At 41.6% G+C, this 21,533-nt stretch overlaps 1 protein-coding gene across 1 annotated transcript; it reads right to left on the reverse strand.

Moving 5' to 3' along the window:
* Nucleotides 1–20,292: 20,292 nt before the first annotated feature.
* On the reverse strand, nt 20,293–20,877 carry LOC143878990 (uncharacterized). The gene has a single exon (XM_077381199.1). It carries the CDS (start codon nt 20,875–20,877, stop codon nt 20,293–20,295), a length of 585 nt encoding a protein of 194 aa, XP_077237314.1.
* Between the last annotated feature and the right edge of the window lie 656 nt (nt 20,878–21,533).

Raw genomic sequence — 21,533 nt, forward strand, 5'->3', positions numbered from 1 at the left:
GCCGAAATTGGTGAACCCTAGAACCATTGGTATTCCTTAAGTGCCCAAAAACTGAAAATCCTTAAAATCTGAAATTCGTTAACCTCAAGAACTTAAATCGATTCAGCTTGTATCTTTCGGAACCATTGGATCATGGTTTCCGATCTAAGAAACATTAGAGCCCAATTTAGGAACCCTGGTGTCAGGTCGTGTCCTAGGTTTTAGGGAGTCCTAGAGTTAGGAGTCCAGCCTCATCACGGACGTTTGTTATGTATAGCAACCGTGCCATAGGTCTCGTTACACTAGTTGCCCAATCTTTCCTTAAGACGAGCCTAGTAAACTATGGTGTAGGTTAACTTACATTAGTCTAAGGAACAACTTGCATTTAGATAAGAATCATATAGCATCTCAGATGAAATCCTAAGATAATAAAATCCTCAACTTGAATTAAATAACTTCTCTCAAAACTGTTGAAACAGTCAGTTCTGTCTAGGTCGGTGTCCTAGTTGAGTTAGGCATAAGTAGCTTAGCTTAGGTGCACCGAACTACGTCGACTCTGATCCCAGTGAGGCTTGGGTACGTAGGCAGCTTGGATGTCTGACGGCATACCACCCGCGAGTCGGCACCACAACAAATTGTGGTGTTTTGGATATTAATTTTCTTATAAATGCTTAATCAAATCATTTAGGGCTTTCCATGAAATTAGAATTCTAGGAGAACTTTCACTTAGATTGAACCCAGACAAATTAATAAATCAAGATACACATTTAGGATTCCCATTGAAATTAGATTTTAGGATGCATGTCACTTAGTTCGCACATTAACATAGGGTTGAATGAGCCATTTAAAATAAATTTAAAAGAGTTAACTTTTAGAATTGAAGACCGATTATCGGGCAGGAATGGTGCATATGGTGGATAAATCCCCATACCTTCCATTCTTGTAACCAGGTAGCGAGTCTAGATTTCTGGTTAATTATGGGTCCTAGATCCCACATCTAGGTGGCGACTCTGTCAGTCTCTTTTGTGTGGAATTCGGATTGTCTTAGTGATCCCAAGTTCACATAAAAGACGAATTAAAATCAATAATGAAAGGCACACGCCAATCGCGTGGGTACGAGAGACCAAGAGAAGAGAGCGCGGCGGCTCGCGCCCCACGCCCCTCTCGCGGGATCGGGTCCCACAGACTGGCGACTCTGCTGGGGACAACCTAACTTCATTACAATTCCAAAGGATAACTCATTTGAATCTATTTCAACTGGCTCATGAAAACTCTATCTCTTTTATGCTTGTTAGATTAGTTTGTATGCTTTATTTTCTCATCACATTTACTCAAACTTAATCTAACAAAACCTGAAGGCATCATAGATTGCGCGAACTTATTGCACACACTTACATCACTTTCATCTAAACCCCTGCATCTCACATGCACACACGTCCTATTTTAGGAACCCGGAGTGTTATCTAGCATGGTTGACTGGGATTTCATCACCTGGTGCCTCTGTGCTAGAGAAGCATTCCACCCTTAGCCTAGTACCTTTATGGTACGTAAACGGATCTCTTGTTCACGTACTGATACGCCGGACACTGGTACAGTATATCGAACATGGATTCGCGCTAAGGGAACTCTTGGCCTTACCCCTAGATTAACCCACACATGCATGTAGTATACGAACACATGTGCATCACGTGTGTGAGCCTAGTTTAGGATATCTTACCCAATTGTGTGTGTGAGCCTAGTTTAGGATATCCTACCCATTTGTGTCTAGATTAGGCCGTAGTCCATCTTTCAATGGCTACGATCGGTCCTAGGTACACAAACAAAGTCATGAGTCGAGATCCTCTCTCCACTCCGCTAGATTAGGGTTAGGATTGATGCCTTCAGGTAACACTGATAAAATGTGCGAAGATTAAAAAACTTTTCCTTTGGGGTTAGGATGTAAATCCCATTCATTTCCAAAGATCTCATAGGATTACTCATTCATGATCCATCTGTTGAAAGCAATCTTATGCTATCTCATCTCATCTTGATCTCATCTTGTTGTTGATATCCATCATTCAGATTTTAGATCTGGTCCTTGACCCTACTTTTGTCATTCTTATGGCCATGGTCTATTATCTGAGCCATTGATTGATCCAATGTTTATCATATATCTTTTACCCCTGGATCATATCGAAATCATTGATGAAAAAGTTTGATCTCACCTGTATTCTTTGAGTGCATGATCGTTGTTGAGATCGAAACTTATTTTGATTAAGGATGTTTATCGTTCCTGACTCTTTCATTCCCAAAAGAAGAACGGTTATACCCAAAGAACACCTTAAGGAATAGATTGAGGATTCTTTCCAAATTAACATACCCGTTGATGTATTTCAAGATTACTCTTTTCTCTATTTGTTCAGAATCTTTATCTCATGATTATTGATCTAGTATGTTAACTTCCAATCAGGATTCTGAAAGATAGCAACCATCGCTTCAAAAAAGGGCACCCAAGCTAAACCTACCTGGTCTAGACCTACCTCAGTGTCTAGACTTGTTCGTCATTTTGATCCCACTGTGTCACCAACAGCACCTTTACCATCTTCACCAGAGTTGTCAGGTTCTTTTGAAGTCAACCAAATGGCTAATGATCCAGTGGACCCCATGATAACTATACAGGAAATGTTGAGAAATATGTGTCGAGATATAGCAGGGTTGAAAGATGAGGTGACTCATCTAAAAGACCAGAGTACTCAAAAGGTCTCTACTTCTAAAGATCCCACCATTCAGCCTCCTCCGGCCACATCTCCTAACCTCACCAGACCAGTCATCTCTCCCGTAGAGATCGATCTAGAAGATGAGCAATATGCTGGGGAATACTTTGTCCCTCCGGTTAACAAGGAGAATGAGTTGTTCGATATGTATGAGAAGATGGCTCGTGACATTGAGAGCATGAAGGTTCAAGCGTCCAAGGGATTCGATATTTCTGAATTTCTGGTGTCCCCTAATGCCATATTCCCGCCTAAGTTCAAGGCACCAGACTATGACAAATATGATGGAACTGGGTGTCCGAGAAACCACGTCAGATGGTTCATCACTCTTTCCCAGCAGCATGGCTTAAGTCGAGAGCAGATGGCTCATTTGTTTCCTATGTCTCTTATAGGGGTAGCCAAAAGATGGTTTTTGAGGTTGAAACCAGAAGAGATTAGGACATTAGAAGAAATCTCTAACCGATTCGTAGAACAATTCTCCATGGAGGAAGGGATCGAGGTCACTAAAAGAGATCTGAAGCTGTTGAAGCAGAATCCTCAGGAGACATTCACATCTTTCATTAGGCGCTGGAGGCGCAAGTCTGCCCAACTGAGCCATAGAATGTCAGAGGAAGACCAGATAAAGTTGGTCCTCAAGAGCTTGTCCCCGCAGTACTTTCACTTCATGGCGCCGCAGCACTATCAGAATTTCGATCATTTGATTAAGACCGGCACCCAGATCGAGGATGCTATTGCTAAGGGCCTCCGAGCCAAAACGCTATCTGATGTCCGAGAGGGGAAGAGGCCTATGATCCAACCGAAGGAAGTACAAGCAGTCAGTTATACCAGACCAGTGGCCAAGCCTGTTGATGAAGTTGTTAGACCAATGGTGACGAAGCAGTTCAGGCAGTTTGACCCATTACCATTTCCACTGCCCATGATACTTAAGAAGTTGATCAGAGACAAGAAGATCAGACTTCCGGATGTCAAACCTGTACCTAATCCGCTGCCCGGAAACTGGAGAAGGGATCAATACTGTGAATATCACAGGGGCCCGGGACACATGACTGAGAACTGTTTGGCCTTGAAGCACGCGATTCAGAACATGATCGATAAAGATGAGCTTGCAGTTGAAAGGCCGAATATCACTCAGAATCCTCTCCCCAACCACCGTGCTGTTGCTCCTCCCACTACAAACGCTATCTTTGTAGATGAGCCCATCCTTGATCCCTCTACTCTCATTTGCGCTATTACATCTGATAAAACATATGTTTTGAAGTTTGACGATGAAGAGCTCAGAGAATTCAGAGAAAAAGAACCTTATGTGCTGTCGTTTGACGATGCTGAACTCACTGAGTCATCTTCAGCCCAGTCATATGCGCTTCAGAATGTTGGTCTGGAAGAAGCAAAGGAAGCCACCTATGTTCTAAGGATGGAGGACTTTGAAGAGGATGTCAGTAATGCACCTTATGTTTTCAGAACGGACGAAGACGAACTGCTGTTGCTGGATGATCAGTGTAACGATATGCGTCACATGACCCGAGGTGGGCGAGTGTTCAAACCACCAGAATTGAGTGTAGAAAACCCGGCAGGGGTTGCAAGAAACTCAGAAAATCAGAGGCAGAATAAAGTGAGCGCAGACGAAGAAGATGAGAGCCTGTTAAAGCAGCTGAAAAAGACTCAGGCTAATATCTCGGTATGGGGTTTACTAATGGCCTCATCGAAGCACAGAAAGCTAGTCCTTCAAGAGCTTAATGCAGCACAAGTTTCTGTTAATACCTCACCTGACGAGCTTGTCAGTCTCGTAGCCATGGCCAGAGCTGCGAAAACATTGTCATTCGCTGATGACGATTTACCTCCTGAGGGCCGAGACCATACTAAGCCTCTTAAAATCACAGTCTTCTGTAACAAGAAGAAGGTGCCAGAGGTGTTGGTTGATAACGGCTCTGCACTGAATGTTTGCCCATTAAGCACCGCAGCAACCCTGGGGTTCAGTCCTGAGAATTTTATTCCATCCGAGCAGGGTATTCTAGCATATGATGGCACTCGCCGAGATGTAATCGGGACTTTGGTCACTGAGATACAGATTGGCGGAGAAGACTTTGAGGTAGAATTTCAAGTCTTAGATATTAAAGCTTCATTCTTACTGTTGCTTGGCCGTCCTTGGATGCACAAGGTCGGGGTTGTTCCGTCTACTCTCCACCAAAAACTGAAGTTCATTCGCAGGAACAGAGTGATAACGGTAAAGGGGGATCCTGATCTCGAGATAGGGCAGATCACTCCGGACATAACTGGGGAAAGATCCGAAGATATCAATTTGACGGGGTTTTCACTAGAGGTGACTACGATCACTTTCAAAGAGGCTTTGAATGAGGAAATTTGTTTCCTGACCAGTACGAATTCGAATGTCATCAGAATGATTCGCCGACAGGGCTATATGCCAGGCGCCGGGTTAGGCAAATATCATCAGGGTTTGACCGAGTTTCCTGTGTTCAAAACATTCAATGGTTTGTTCGGACTGGGTTACAAGCCTACATAGAAGGAAATTGTAGAGATGAAGCAGTTGATGCTGAAATGGGCAGAAAACCGTCGTCGGGGCTTGGGGTTACCAATGGCACCCATTGATTTGAAAATGAACGGCCGATTCCGAAAAGAAGGCGCAGCCTTTCCTTTCTGTGGCTTTGCAGAGTTTTGGTTGGATGAGAGCACAGGGCAAATGCTTCCGGGGTTTGAGATTTTCTTCGATCTTGAGCTAGAAGATGAGCCAGTGGGTATGCAGATTGTAGAGACAGAGTCTGAGGCTGATTGGACAGAGCACATAGAGCCGAGTCTTCTGAATTCACTTTTTCAAGAAGGGTCACAGACTGTGGCCGTGATTGGCAGGAGCCCGCTGATACTGGACCCAACTCGTCTTATCACCCCGGCTGAGGAACCTCTGACTAACTGGACTTCTCAAGTCCTACCCCAGGTTATTTTCCAGTACAAACGAATCCCTTCAGAAAAGTCAGTCGTCCATAAATACGTGTCAGTCTCCGGGTTTGATTCAGAGTCTATATCTTCTAATGAGTCTTTTGATGCAGGTACCATAGATGACCATTCACCTGAGATCGGCGACGTTTCTTCCTTTTCAAGCGAGATTGAGTTGGAGTCTGTTCATAATAAAGCATCTGTTGCTGTTTCCTTTTATAGTCCTGAGTCAGTTGACGCAGGTGTCAACATTTCCATCGAGTCTGTAAAAATGAGTCCAAAGTTCATTGTACCCCCCGATGAGGGTAATTCGTCTGTTGATGTATATGATTCAAATTCCAATGAAATGAAGGATTCTTCTTTTGAGTACATTCCTGTCTCTATTTCATCTGCTGAATCTGCTCTAAAATCTGATAATCTTAAAAATAACAATCAAGACTCCCCCTCTGATGAGGATGCCGACGAAACTCCCCCTGAAATCAGACATATGATCCAACAGGAGGAGAGTCGCCGAGCAAAACCACTTGATGAGGAAGTTGAAACTGTGAACATTGGTGATGAAACCTCAATTCAGGAAATAAAGATCGGCAAAACTTTATCTCCTGAAGAACGTGAGGAATTGATCACCCTGCTTAAAGAGTTCAAAGAAGTTTTTGCTTGGTCTTACGATGATATGCCAGGATTAAGTGAGGAAATCGTCCAGCACAGATTACCCTTAATCCTTGGTGCTAAGCCAAAGAAGCAAAAACTCCGAAAGCTCAAAACAGAATGGGAGTTGAAAGTCTATGAAGAAGTGAAGAAATTGTTAGAAGTAAAATTCATCCAGGTGGTGGAATATCCTGAATGGCTCGCTAACATAGTACCGGTGCCCAAAAAGGACGGGAAAGTCAGAATGTGTGTTGATTTTAGAGATTTAAACAAAGCAAGTCCTAAAGATGACTTTCCTCTTCCAAGCATTGATCTCCTGGTGGATAACACTGCTGGACATGCTCTTTTATCCTTTATGGACGGATTCTCAGGGTACAATCAGATTAAAATGGCACCTGAAGACATGTTGAAGACAGCGTTCATCACTCAGTGGGGTACATATTGCTATAGAGTGATGCCGTTTGGCTTGAAAAATGCTGGTGCTACATATCAAAGAGCTGCCACGACTCTTCTTCATGATATGATTCACAAAGAGGTTGAAGTTTACGTTGATGACATGATCGTAAAGGGGAAGACTCGGCCTGAGCACACTGTTGCCCTGAGAAAGTTTTTTGAGCGGATCAGGAAGTATCAGCTTCGTCTGAACCCGAGTAAATGTGTATTTGGCGTTACGTCAGGAAAACTCTTGGGGTTTATGGTCAGCGAAAGAGGGATCGAAGTGGACCCGCAAAAGATCAAGGCGATTCAAGAAATGCAGCCGCCGACGACAGAAAGGCAGATCCGAAGTTTCCTTGGCAAAGTTCAGTATCTGAGACGGTTCATAGCACATCTGACGATGACGTGTGAACCCATTTTCAAGCTTCTGAAGAAGAATTCCTCGAACAAGTGGAATGAAGAGTGCCAGGAGGCTTTTGAAAAGGTTAAGCAATGCCTATCATTGCCCCCTGTTCTTTCGCCAGTTATTCCAGGCCAACCGTTGCTGTTGTACTTATCTATCACGGATACAGCGATGGGTTGCATGCTTGCTCAGCAGGATCTTGAGTCTAAGAAAGAAAGACCCATTTACTACATCAGCAAGAAGATGCTAGAGTATGAATTAAAATACACTGTTTTGGAGAAGACTTGTCTCGCATTAGTTTGGGCAACCCAGAGGCTTAGACATTATTTGCTTTCAAACAAGGTTCTTCTGCTTTCACGAATGGACCCTCTAAAGTACTTGTTTGAGAAACCTGCCCTTACAGGAAGGACTGCAAGGTGGTTATTGTTATTGTCTGAGTTCGACATCACTTATGTCGCTCAGAAATCAGTTAAGGGGCGGGTTATAGCTGAACAATTGGCCGATGCTCCAGTTGAGGAGAATGCTGTTCTAAAAGCCGAATTCCCTGATGAAGAAATTATGGATATCGAAGAAGAAGAGGTTCTCAGCACCAAGTGGTTAATGTACTTTGATGGAGCCGTAAACAGTCGTGGGCAAGGAGTAGGTGCAGTCTTGGTCTCCCCGAAGAAAGAATACATTCCTATCTCCATCAAGTTGCAGTTCGAGTGCACCAACAACATGGCAGAGTACGAAGCCTGTATTGCCGGACTTGAAGCAGCCTTAGCTTTGCAGATTCAAGATATTGATGTGTTCGGGGATTCCATCCTGATCATTTACCAGATTAATGGGCAATGGAAAACTCGAGAAGATAGATTGATCCCTTATAATATGTATTTGGAATCTCTAGTCCAGAAATTCAAGAGCGTCACATTTACTCACTTATCAAGGACCAGAAATCATTTTGCTGATGCTTTGGCCACTTTGGCCTCGATGTTAGATATCTCCGCTACAATGGAAGTTCAACCGTTAGCCATCAGACTGCAATGGGCACCTGCGCACGTAAATGCTATAGAGATTTCAGCTAGATGTCCAGATGGGAAGCCTTGGTACACAGATATCAGAAACCTCATTTCAGGCAAGGGTCATCCTCCGGAAGCTTCAAGCAAGGAAAGGAAAACTCTCCAGAAGTTATCTGCGAATTTCATCATTTGCGGTGAAGAGCTGTATAGAAGGTCATTTGATGGCATACAACTCCTTTGTGTTGATGAAGATAAAGCTGCGGAGCTTATTGAGCAGACTCATGAGGGTGTTTGTGGACCTCATATGAACGGGAAGATGCTATCTAGAAAGATCCTTAGACTTGGATTCTATTGGCCTACAATGGAAACAGACTGCTTCGCATTTGTAAAAAAATGCCATAAGTGTCAAGTCTATGCGAATCTTATTCATGTTCCTCCTTCGGAGTTGCACTCCCTGACTTCGTCGTGGCCGTTTTCGGTATGGGGAATAGACATCATTGGGAAGATTTATCCGAGATCCTCGAGCGGACATGAGTACATTCTGGTGGCTATTGATTATTTCACAAAGTGGATAGAGGCTGCATCTTATGCTTCCATCACTTCGAACACAGTTGCGAAGTTCATCCGTACCAATATAATTTGCAGATACGGAGTACCTCACGAGTTGATTTCAGATAATGGATCACATTTCAAGAAAGAGGTGTTACACCTGTGTGAAGAGTTCAAGATAAGGCATCACAAGTCGTCTCCTTACAGGCCGCAGACGAATGGGGCCGTTGAAGCAGCAAATAAGAACATCAAAGTCATTATCAGTAAGATGACTGAGACATATAAGGACTGGTCGAACAAACTTCCTTATGCCTTATGGGCTTATAGAACATCGATCAGGTCTTCAACAGGCGTGACTCCGTATTCTTTGGTGTACGGAATGGAGGCTGTTCTCCCTGTTGAGTTAAGAATCCCCTCTTTGAGAGTGATGGTGGAGGCCGATCTGCCAGAGTCAGAATGGGCAAAGGCCAGACACAATGAGCTACAGATGATAGATGAGAAGAGGCTGAGAGCCTTGTATCATATCCAGGGATATCAGAGACGGATTGAGAGAGCTTTCAATAAGAAGGTTCGTGTCCGAGATTTGAAGCCTGGAGATCTTGTATTGAAGTCCTACAGGGCACCGGTATTTGACCCAAGAGGAAAATTCAGGCCAAACTGGTCTGGTCCTTACATTGTTGATGAAGTCCTGCCTGGAAAAGCCGTAAGACTCCTCAATGAAAATGGAGAAAAATTAAATGAACCTACAAACCTGGATCAATTAAAGAAATATTATGCTTAAATACACTAGGAGGCCATCCTTGGACGATTTAAGCTTCAAGCCATACCCAAATATTTTAAACTATTTGCAAACCCTTTGGGCCTAGAAAAGAATGAATGATGAAACCCCCTTTTGCTAAAAGAACCTTTGAGCCGAAAGAAAGTCAAAATTTATTTGTTAAACTTAAACCAGGGGCATCTTTTATGACTTTCGTCATAAAAGATTTTACGTCCGAACTACACGTGACCTGATTCCCAATTTCTTTGGGGATACGTAGGCAGTCTGGAGGATCCAGATTCGGTCAAAATACATGCAAACATACCAAATTCTAACCGGTTTGAACCTAAGCCTACCCGAAAGTCCTTCTAGTGTACTCAGGCCCAGGTTTGTAGAGAAACAGAAATAAAGAAAAATGATGGAGTCTTAGACCCGCTAGACTGAAAACCCACAAGGGCGGTCTAGGCAAAAGTTAGGATCATTCACCCGCTAAGCTGAAAACCCGAAAGGGCGGCTTAGGCAAAAATCAGGGTACTGAGCCTGCTGGATGGAAAATCTGCAAGGGCAGACAGTCCAGGCAAAAATTAAGGCATGCGGTCCGCCGAATCGAAAACCTGAAAAGGCGATTTGGTCATGGCAGTGACTTCATGAGGAGATGGCAGAGCTTTAAAAGCCAGCTTAACTTTCAGCTTCTTTGGCACCTTCTCAAAGTCTAAGTAGGCGCCATCAAGACTTCTTCTGATACTCTTTGAGTTAGAGAGGTTGAAACCGAGCAATCTAAAGGGATAATAGCCAGGACGAAAATACCAAAAAGGGGGTTGAAGTACCTTTAAACGCGGTATTCAAAAGATTCCAAGAGTGGTTGACTTTTACCATTTAAAAAAAAATAAAAATAAAAATAAAATCTTATCAGACTAAGAAGCAGATTTCAGTCTCTCTTAATGTTCGAGTCGTGTGTTCGTCAGTTGTCTCGTTCGTGGTTTGTCAAAGTGTTTCCTTGTTGAGTCGAGGTCAGTTGTCAGAATCCTGTTTAGTTAAAATCCCTCCCCAAGCCGGAGTGGCAAGAAAAATAAAAGGTAAAGCAGAACTCTCAGGAGAAGCAGAGAATTTGTGGCTCTTGTGAACAAGTACAAAGCAGAGCAGAGTTCGGAAGATTGATAGGCTTTTTAGCCCAGTTCCAACGTTAGCAGATGGCAGTGATGAAGCAGGATTTTGAGCAGAACCATGTTCTTGTATTTTTAAGAGCCTTATAAGCCCAAGTGTTCATCAGAAAAGTTTGTAACCCCAAGTGTACATTAATGAAAGCCTTTGGCCCATTTTTCTTGTGTTGCTCTCCAAATGAATTTTGTTATGGAAGTAATCATACTAGGGGCATCTTTTATGACTCACGACATAAAAGATGTCAAATACACATTGATATTTGAAATGGACATTCTCCTCAAAAAGAGACTAGAGAGTTTGAACACGCTCTTTTGGTTCAAGCTCTCCTGTCGAGTATTTGGTTCGTGTTGCTTTGGTAAAGCTTCAATCTCTAAAAAATAATAATAATAATAATAATAAGAAGAAGAAGAATGACTCTTTGAGCGTGGCATTTGGGACTTTTTAAGTGTCCGCAGTGTGTCCCTACCTAACAAGTTGGGAGTCAGGCATACCTGCGAGGGGGTTTGTATGGATCCGTGTTGCATGACGGGCATACAAATCTGGATTTATATGGAACCGTGTTACACCACGGGCATATAAATCTGGGGTCTTATGAGATAATTTAGCAATTCCTTTGTTGATATGAGACTCTTTGAGTAGTTGAGACCCTTCGAGTGTTATAGACTCTTCGGGTAGTTGAGACTCTTTGAGTATAAATGTTTTGTGTTGATTTGAGACTCTTTGAGTAGTTGAGACCCTTCGAGTGTTACAGACTCTTCGGGTAGTTGAGACTCTTTGAGTATAAATGTTTTGAGACTCTTTGAGTAGTTGAGACCCTTCGAGTGTTACAGACTCTTCGGGTAGTTGAGGCTCTTTGAGTATAAATGTTTTTTTGTGTTGATTTGAGACTCTTTGAGTAGTTGAGACCCTTTGAGTGTTACAGACTCTTCGGGTAGTTGAGGCTCTTTGAGTATAAATGTTTTTTGTGTTGATTTGAGACTCTTTGAGTAGTTGAGACCCTTTGAGTGTTACAGACTCTTCGGGTAGTTGAGACTCTTTGAGTATAAATGTCTCGCCATGATTTGAGACTCCTTGAGTAGTTGAGACCCTTTGAGTGTTATAGACTCTTCGGGTAGTTGAGACTTTTTGAGTATAAATGATCTTTGTTAATTTGAGACTCTTTGAGTAGTTAAGGCCCTTTGAGTGTTACAGACTCTTCGGGTAGTTGAGACTTTTTGAGTATAAATGTTTTGCGTTAATTTGAGACTCTTTGAGTAGTTAAGGCCCTTTGAGTGTTACAGACTCTTCGGGTAGTTGAGGCTCTTTGAGTATAAAGATTTCTATGTGTTTGAAGCTCTCTGAGTGTTTGATTTGAGACTCTATGAGTGTTACATACTCTTTGAGTAATTTGATTTGATATTCTTTGAAGGGTTGATTTACGTCTGCATCGATAGTGGTCTGCTTTCTTTGAGGTAATTTCATTGGGTTCGTTTTCTTAAAAGCTTTATTTTAACAGAGTATGTTTGTGTTTGCTTTAATAGAGTCTTTGCGTATTGATTTAAATAGTTGAGTTGTGAGTATTAGAGAGAAGCCATCTCATTGAGATGTCGTGATTGCCGAGTTACGGGTCGGTGAGAGGTTATCTCCCATTTGCTTGTTGTTTAAGACTCTCTTAATGTTACTTTGTTGTGTGCCCTTGTGAATACCACCCTTAGAACCCGAGAACCCAAAAATTTGCTTTGCTTTTGGGTCAGTCAAAATGTGTCGTCTGTTCAGCTTTGCCATTCGCGTGTTACACACGCTCTGCCAAAGAGGGGCATCTGTAGACACCCCATTTTGATCGGACCCAAGTTCGCTATTGTAGACACCCCATTTTGATTCGTTTTAATCAACAAAGAAGTTAGTGTGATGTTGTCGGAGTCTAGTGTTTTTCATTCCCGTGTTCGTCCCTTATGCTTTCTCAATCGTTCCGATCTATTCTGCAATGTTCCGCATTTTCTTTTCGCCAAGTGTTGAGAATGGTTATATTAGCCAGGCGAGAGAGAGTTTGTACCCACTAAGTGGGCCCACCATGAACATGTTGATGAGCGCATTTATTTTTCTCATTTAAAGCCGTACTACTAAGGTATTTTCTCTTGTTTCTGGTATTTCAGGTTTATATTGAGGGAATTCCGAGGAAAATATGCTAAAAGGATGAAATTTTACGAAAAATTGCAATTGTGGAACAATCTAAGTAGAAAATTGTGTGTGGGTTCCAATTTGGATGGTCAAGATCAAAGAAGAAAATCCAAAATTTTCAAGATATCTTAGTAGGCCAAATATTTAAGAATTCTTTTTGGGTCCAAGTTGAAAACGTCACACCGTTATTTTTCTTTGAAAGTTTCAAGCATTTCAAAGGTTAGATAAAGAACAAAGAAGAGTGAAATTCCTAAATTCAATGGTTGAGATTGAAATCAACAAAGCAAGAGGGAGGAAATCGAAATTTATTTTTGGTAAAACCACCCCCATATTTGGTTAGTTCACTTCCCTTGTTGGATTCCCTTGGTCGTTTCTTTCTCTTTCCCCCTTACCCATTAAATGAACGGTTTGGATCAAATTATGGAATAAATTAGAAAGCATGGTCAATTATCATTGTGGCCCATTAATTGGAAGATCCGGATTATATTGAGGAAATGATTTGGCTACACATATCAATTGGACAAGTGGAATTTTTGGAGGAGTGCCTTGACCAATTCGTGCAAGCTTGAGAAAAATGGGACCCACTTGGATTTGCATTTACGTGCAAGCTTGTTCTCTACACAACAGCAGCCCATGTGTTCTCATATGGAAAATAGTAATTTCTAATTATTACAACCATACACATGCAATATAAGTGGGACCCACCAGGGAAGAAACTATATTGTTTCCAAAGTTGCCATTCATGTTCCCACACCTCATGTTCCCACACCAAAGTCAACAAAAGAAAAAAATTTAATCTTTTTTGGAGGCCCCTCTCTCTCTCTCTCCCTTCTTTCCTTGGTCATCAATGATGGCTAGTCATGGTCATCTATGGTGGTTGGTCATGGTCACCCATGGTGGCTACCAATACCACACATGTTTAAAATTTAGTCATTTATGATGGCTATTAAAAATGTCTTTTTATCTCAAATAGTGTTCCTATATGCAGCTATAAATATGGCTTGTATTCTCAAAAACAAGGAGGAGAAAAAAGGAGTGTGGCTCATCTAATAAAAAGCAAAGAAAAAGAGAAGAAGAAGAAAGCAAGGCGAATCGTACAACGGCGAGGTTTTTCGGACTCCGCGGCTTTCGGATTCGGCGAAGACTCCATCAGAGGTAAGTACACTGTTCTCGGATTTTTCAGGATCGTTTGATATTTTTTATGTATTTTGCATGATTTTTAAGCATTTAATTGAATTTAATTGAATATTAATTGCGTGTGCTTAAAGTCATGATCTGCGTAAGCTTTCCAAATCCGTTTCATCCCGAAAGTTAATACAATGTTTGATCTAAATAGAGTACCATAACTATCGGATCAGATCGGGCATTGGATCAACAGTTCTTTCGAGTTTGAGTGAAGAGTGGTATTTTATTTAAAATATGGGCTGAGAAATTATGAAATTCGAAAAAATAGTCATCTCAGGATGATCTATTTTTTGGAATTTTAAATTTTTCTTGTGTTCATCACATCGGAACAAGGTTGGAGGATGTTTTCCGAAATCATAATTTTCTCGAAAAGCGTGTTTTAAAAATAGAAAACTCTTCAAAAATATCTTTTTGACCAAGAAAAATAAAATATATATTAAACGGATTCCAAAATTAATGAAACTTCATGGAAAACTAATATGGTACTAATACATTCTACCATGAGTTTTTCATAAATTTTGGACTTTGTTTGGTTATTATTGTATGCTTTCTTTGAAAATTATCAGATTTTGGGAGAATTTTTACTAACATCAGATCATCATTAAAATTCATAACATTTTTACATAAGTCTTATATTTCACATTTCTTTCTGCTGTAAAAGTTTCAAGTGATTTGGATCTTGTTTCATGTGTGGTGTAGTGTTAATTCATAATCTGGGCTGAAAATTGAAAAATCCGAAGTCAGTAGTAAATAATTTCTAAAATTCATGAAAATCTCACTGCATGCTATTTATATTCATATTTTATTTCTGTAGAAATTTCATAGAATTTAGATTTATATTTCTACTAGTTTCTGTGTTAATTGTGCAATCTGGTCATTTAATTGTTTAATCCAGATTAAATGTGAAATTAATGTAAAAATCTGCAAAACTCATACAGTAAGCTACATACATTCCCATATTGCTGCTGTAAAAATTTCAACTCATTTCGAATTTGTTTGCAACAATTTCACTTGTAAAACCACTCATATGCTTAAAATTGATAAAATCCATGGAAAATTCGAAATTAATTGAAAATCATATAAAAATTCCTAAAGAACTTTAAAAATCTGTCACATGTTCACTCCTTAATCCATTGAAACGGAAATTTTAGGATCTTTAGATTTTCCTGGAAAAATGGCCAGTGCATCCATAATCGTATCCCAATTGCAACTTGATCTTTGACAATTTGAATATTTAAGCTATAGCATGTTGTTGGCTCCGAGGTTACTGTCCACGAAAATCCTGAGATCTGCCAGGCAATAAGATGCTATAACCTAAGTATTAAATTGCACAAGGAAAGAGCGCACGATTCCCTCCCTTGGATGCCATTCTGGGCCGAAATTGGTGAACCCTAGAACCATTGGTATTCCTTAAGTGCCCAAAAACTGAAAATCCTTAAAATCTGAAATTCGTTAACCTCAAGAACTTAAATCGATTCAGCTTGTATCTTTCGGAACCATTGGATCATGGTTTCCGATCTAAGAAACATTAGAGCCCAATTTAGGAACCCTGGTGTCAGGTCGTGTCCTAGGTTTTAGGGAGTCCTAGAGTTAGGAGTCCAGCCTCATCACGGACGTTTGTTATGTATAGCAACCGTGCCATAGGTCTCGTTACACTAGTTGCCCAATCTTTCCTTAAGACGAGCCTAGTAAACTATGGTGTAGGTTAACTTACATTAGTCTAAGGAACAACTTGCATTTAGATAAGAATCATATAGCATCTCAGATGAAATCCTAAGATAATAAAATCCTCAACTTGAATTAAATAACTTCTCTCAAAACTGTTGAAACAGTCAGTTCTGTCTAGGTCGGTGTCCTAGTTGAGTTAGGCATAAGTAGCTTAGCTTAGGTGCACCGAACTACGTCGACTCTGATCCTAGTGAGGCTTGGGTACGTAGGCAGCTTGGATGTCTGACGGCATACCACCCGCGAGTCGGCACCACAACAAATTGTGGTGTTTTGGATATTAATTTTCTTATAAATGCTTAATCAAATCATTTAGGGCTTTCCATGAAATTAGAATTCTAGGAGAACTTTCACTTAGATTGAACCCAGACAAATTAATAAATCAAGATACACATTTAGGATTCCCATTGAAATTAGATTTTAGGATGCATGTCACTTAGTTCGCACATTAACATAGGGTTGAATGAGCCATTTAAAATAAATTTAAAAGAGTTAACTTTTAGAATTGAAGACCGATTATCGGGCAGGAATGGTGCATATGGTGGATAAATCCCCATACCTTCCATTCTTGTAACCAGGTAGCGAGTCTAGATTTCTGGTTAATTATGGGTCCTAGATCCCACATCTAGGTGGCGACTCTGTCAGTCTCTTTTGTGTGGAATTCGGATTGTCTTAGTGATCCCAAGTTCACATAAAAGACGAATTAAAATCAATAATGAAAGGCACACGCCAATCGCGTGGGTACGAGAGACCAAGAGAAGAGAGCGCGGCGGCTCGCGCCCCACGCCCCTCTCGCGGGATCGGGTCCCACACATAGTAGTGATTGTATGCATCAAGTGCCTCGATCCATTCTAGAAATGCATCATCGACATCTCTATAGGAATATTGGTGTTCATCATAACCATAGAAATATGGAACAAACGGTAGAGCCATAAGGATCGGTGTCAAAAACTGAAATCAACTGTCTGATCTGTCTATCATGTCGAATGGAAGACAATGCTTGTCGTGGATCTGAAATTGGACTGTCAGATGGCTCAGATATGATATCGGACCAAAACGGATGGACGGCCAAAGTTGGTCGTTGTAGTACTTGCACTCACTGGTGACTGCTGAAAGTAGGCTGAATATACGCTAAAAGTTGTCACGAATAACTTTTGTGTTGATGGTAAAACCCAATTTTGAGCGGAAATGACTCGGGTGAGGAGAGATAAAATGGGATGATGGAGGAGAGAGAGTGCAGAGAGAGACAATGCTGATTTTTTCTTTCTTTTTTTAGAGGGGAGAGGGGTGCCTAAAGATAAAAGAGGGGGGTTTAAATTAGTTAAAGATGAAAGAAAGGGGTGTTAAGGGGAAGAAGTGGGGTTGGTAATAATAGGCCCGCTTCTTTTTTTTTTAACACTTAGTAGTTATTACCACCCAGATTTTATTTTTTTATTTTTGCACCACAATTCCCAACATACTCCTACTTTTCCCTGTTTCCACGCCTAAATCTCCACCAAAACAGTGTACTAGCTGTCTTCTCAAATCAAAATATCAATCCTTACAGCCCACTTCCGCCACCAGACCTATCGGCCATCCATGCCCGCATTCTCTCCCTTTTTTTTTTTTTTTTTGATGAGTAAGCTGGGGTTAGGCAAGACCCCCACCAGATATCATTAAAGAAAGACAATTACAAGCTACGGGGGCTCAAAAGCCAATAATCTGGGAACATGCTCCCACACAAAACAAAAATAACATGAAGGCAAAAGGGTGGAAACAAACCCCCAACCAAAACCGCACCAAATTAAAGGAACCCTGCTCATAGGAAAAAAAAAAAAATTACAACCGAGTGTATGTGGCTCCCATAGAGTCCAGCGCCATGAGGTCAAGAAGGAGGGGAGGAGCAGAGTCAGTGTTCAGGTCATCTCCATTAACAGCACAATCTGGTTTGGATAAGAAATCGGCAGCAGAATTAGCTTCACGCCAAATATGACTTATGCACCATGAATTTGTCTCAGCCAAACCTTTATAGATCTTGGCAAGGGTAGGAATCCCTTTCCAAGGGCATTTAAATTTTTTGAGAACCACATTTACAGCAACAAGGGAGTCAGATTCCATCCAGATGTTGGTCATGTTGTGTCTTCTTGCAAGCAGGAGGCCTTGGAGGATTGCTTGTAATTCTAGCAGGTGGATACTTCCAGTGCGAACCTTGAGGGAGAACATCTTGATGCTTCTACCTTCGTGATTCCTTATAACCCCTCCCACTCCTGCAATATCTGCAGTAAGGGAGGCGTCAGTGTTAATTTTGACAGTTCCAATGGGGGGTTTTGTCCAAGTACAGTGTTTCTGAACTTTCTGAGCCTTGAAACAAGGGAGGTTGAAAAGTCTAGCACAATCAACATTCCGAGCATCCATGGGGTCATTTCGCTCGAGGGCAATGAGTTTTATTTTGACTTCTTGGATGATATTTTGAAGGACCTGATGCTTGTGGATACTTTGCTTGCCGTGAGTTCTGTTGTTTCTCTCATACCAGATATTGTAGATTGTGGCTTGGAACAGAAGCTTAACTGCAGTGCTAAGCTGCCCTTTACCTCCAAACTGCTCCCTAATCCAGTCTACTTCTTCAGCAACACCTTTACATCTTCTTCGGATATTTAATTGCCTCTGAATGGTCTCCCAAATCCATTTGGAGTAAGAGCATTGGAAAAACAAGTGATTAATGCTTTCGGACCCTTGAATGCACAGGGGGCAGAAAGGGGACGCCCGGATCCCAAATTTTATTAGCCTATCGGCAGTGAGAAGCCTTCCCCACATTGCCAGCCAACAAGTGAATGCGTGTCTGGGAATAGCACCAGAGAACCACACAGTAGAGCACCATGGAGGCTTTGGCTTCTTGAGCCTAACAGAGATCCAGGCACTTTTGATCGAGAATTCACCACTGTCGGTTGGTTTCCAAATAGGGAGGTTTTCGTCTCCGAAATTTAGAATCCCTCTGTCAATGATGTCTTTTAGAGCTTTCAGATGGGGGAGATGGAGAATCGGGTCCCATTCGCCATCATGAAGGAGATCCATAACAGTTGCATTACTGTTGATACAATCGGAGAGGTATCGAACAGAGGACAAGTTAGAGATGATACCATCAGGGTGCCACGGCTGCTTCCAAAAATCAATTTTAGAACCATTCCCAATAGAGTAGCAAACTAGTTTTTCCACCAGAGGCCTAGATTGGAGGATCCCTCGGAATCCCCAAGAGGGACTTTTTGGCATTTTCATAAACCAAATGTTCTGGTTTCTGATATATTTTTTGTGAATCCAGTCAGACCATAGAGATTTTTTCCCCACTACAAGATTCCAGAACATTTTCATTTGCTCGGCCACATTAAGATCATTTATTTTCCGAATACCAATCCCTCCTTCAACCTTGGGGTAGCAGACTTGGTCCCAGGATATTGGATGCATTTTGTTTGGAAGATCAGCTCCAGACCAAAGGAAATTTCGGAATATTCTTTCAATTTCATCAATAGAGCTCTGGGGGATGCGAAAGGCTGCTGTCCAGTATAGTTGAAAGGCATTGAGTACAGATGAGATCAGTTCTAGGCGCCCTGCTCTGGAGAGAGAACGGTTACACCATATAAAGATCCTTTTTCTTATTTTAGAAATAAGAGGCTGGCAATCCCTTGCAGACAATCTTGAGGGAGTGAGAGGAAGGCCAAGATATTTGACAGGTAGGTGACCTTCAGGGATTCCTAATTCAGTGCAGACCTGGCCTTTTAGATTGGATTCAACTCCAGTAAAGAAAATTTCACTTTTAAGGAAATTGACAGCGAGACCTGAACATTCAGTAAACTTTTGAAGACAGGAATTGATCCCCCTAGCAGCATCAAGAGTCACTTTTGAGAAGAGCATTACATCATCGGCAAATAGCAGATGATTTATGCTAAGATCTCCTCTGACAAAAGGGGAAGAGATAAGCTTTGAGCATTGAGCTTCATTCAGAATCGAGGAGAACATCTCCATAACGATGCAGAACAGCAGGGGGGATAGTGGGTCTCCTTGTCGGATCCCATTAGAGGCTGAGAAGTACCCTTTTGGAGAGCCATTCATTAAGATAGAGAACGTAGGGCTGGAGATACATTGGAAGATCCAATTGCACCAGATATCGTTGAAACCAATTTTCAGCATGAACTTGATTAGAGAAGAGTGGCAGACATTATCAAAAGCTTTCTTCAGATCCAACTTTAGGCACATTGCAGGTCTAGAAGAAGTTCGGTGGAAATTGTGAATAATATCATTAGAAAGGAGGATATTTTCTTGGATGGTTCTTCCTTTCACAAAAGCAGACTGATTTGGGCTCACAATCTCACCAAGGAAAGGCCGAAGTCTCATAGCAAGGATTTTGGAGATGATTTTATAGAGAAAGTTGCACAGAGAGATGGGGCGGTATTGATTAGGGGTGCTAGCATCCATAGATTTAGGAATGAGGCTAATGAAGGTATTATTCACCGATTGGAGAAGCTTACCTTTGTTGAAGAAGTCAATGACAGCATCACTAACCTCCTTTCCAATGAGATACCAAAAGGCCTTGTAGAAGTCCCCATTAAATCCGTCAGGTCCTGGACTTTAGAAGTCCCCATTAAATCCGTCAGGTCCTGGACTTTTGCTCCCATCACAGCATCTAATGACCTCATCAACTTCATCTCTCTGGACAGGCCTAGTTAGCCATTGAGCTGTGTCAGGGGGAAGATTTCTTAAGGGATCGGGAACAGAGTCATGGGAAGGACTAGGACCAGGGGAATTTAGGATGCCAGCAAAGTAGTTTATAAAAGTGTCTTCCACATCTTTTGGGTCAGTAACTATTTCCCCTTCTTCATTCATGGTGCCATGAATACTTGATCTGTTACTAGCAGAGTTAATTGCTGCATGAAAAAAGTGAGAGTTAGAGTCACCCAATGTCAGCCAGTTTATTCTAGATCTCTGTCTTAACATGCTTTCTTCTTGACTAGCAACTCTGTGATAGTCTTCTTTAATTTGATTCATCTGATCTCTAAGAAGGATATTTCTCGGGTCAGCATGAACTTTTGCTTGACTATCCTCCAGATCTTTTCTGATGCGAGGAAGTTTAACATCAATCCTTCCGAAGATGTCCTTATTCCAGCTCTTAATAGCAAGCTTTACCAGCTGAAGCTTCCGGGTAATCCGATACATGGGAGTGCCTCAGACTTTGGAATTCCAGGCCCGCTCAACAATTTCAAATAGGGAGAGGTCTTCTAACCACATTGAGTAGAATCGGAAAGGTTTAGGGGAGGGATTTTTATGATCAAGGAGATGAATAATAATGGGGGAGTGATCGGAGATCAAAGGACTATTGAAATTGGCGTAGGAGGATGGGAAATGTTCAAGCCAATCGTCATTTACAATGGCCCGATCTAGGTGCCTCAGCTTGAAATCTCCAGTTTTTGAGCTATTGGACCAAGAAAGAGTTTGGCCTAAGGATTTGAGGTCGGTAAGAGAGCAGTTGATGATGCAGTTGTTAAACTCTTCAATGTCAGTTCTAACAGGATCCGCGCCTCCAAATTTTTCATGAATATACCTGATAACATTGAAATCCCCAAGGGAGATCCAGGGAGTCCCATTGTTATTCATGGCTTCTAATGTTTCCCAAAGTCTCCTTCTTTCTTTCCCATGATTGTGAGCATAAATAGCAGTGATGTGGATGTGCTTTTGGTGCTGGGGGATCCACAAGTTCCCATGGATGTGCTGATCAGAGACATGAGTCTGGTTAAAAGAAATTTCAGCAGGGTTCCAACAGACCCAGATTCTCCCATTTGGAGCATGGCTATAGTTGGTAACCACATTCCAAT

Source organism: Tasmannia lanceolata, unplaced genomic scaffold (genome assembly GCF_043159265.1).
Source record: "Tasmannia lanceolata isolate RefF3 unplaced genomic scaffold, GAP_Taslan_0.1 ptg000006l, whole genome shotgun sequence".
Taxonomy (NCBI): Eukaryota; Viridiplantae; Streptophyta; class Magnoliopsida; order Canellales; family Winteraceae; genus Tasmannia; species Tasmannia lanceolata.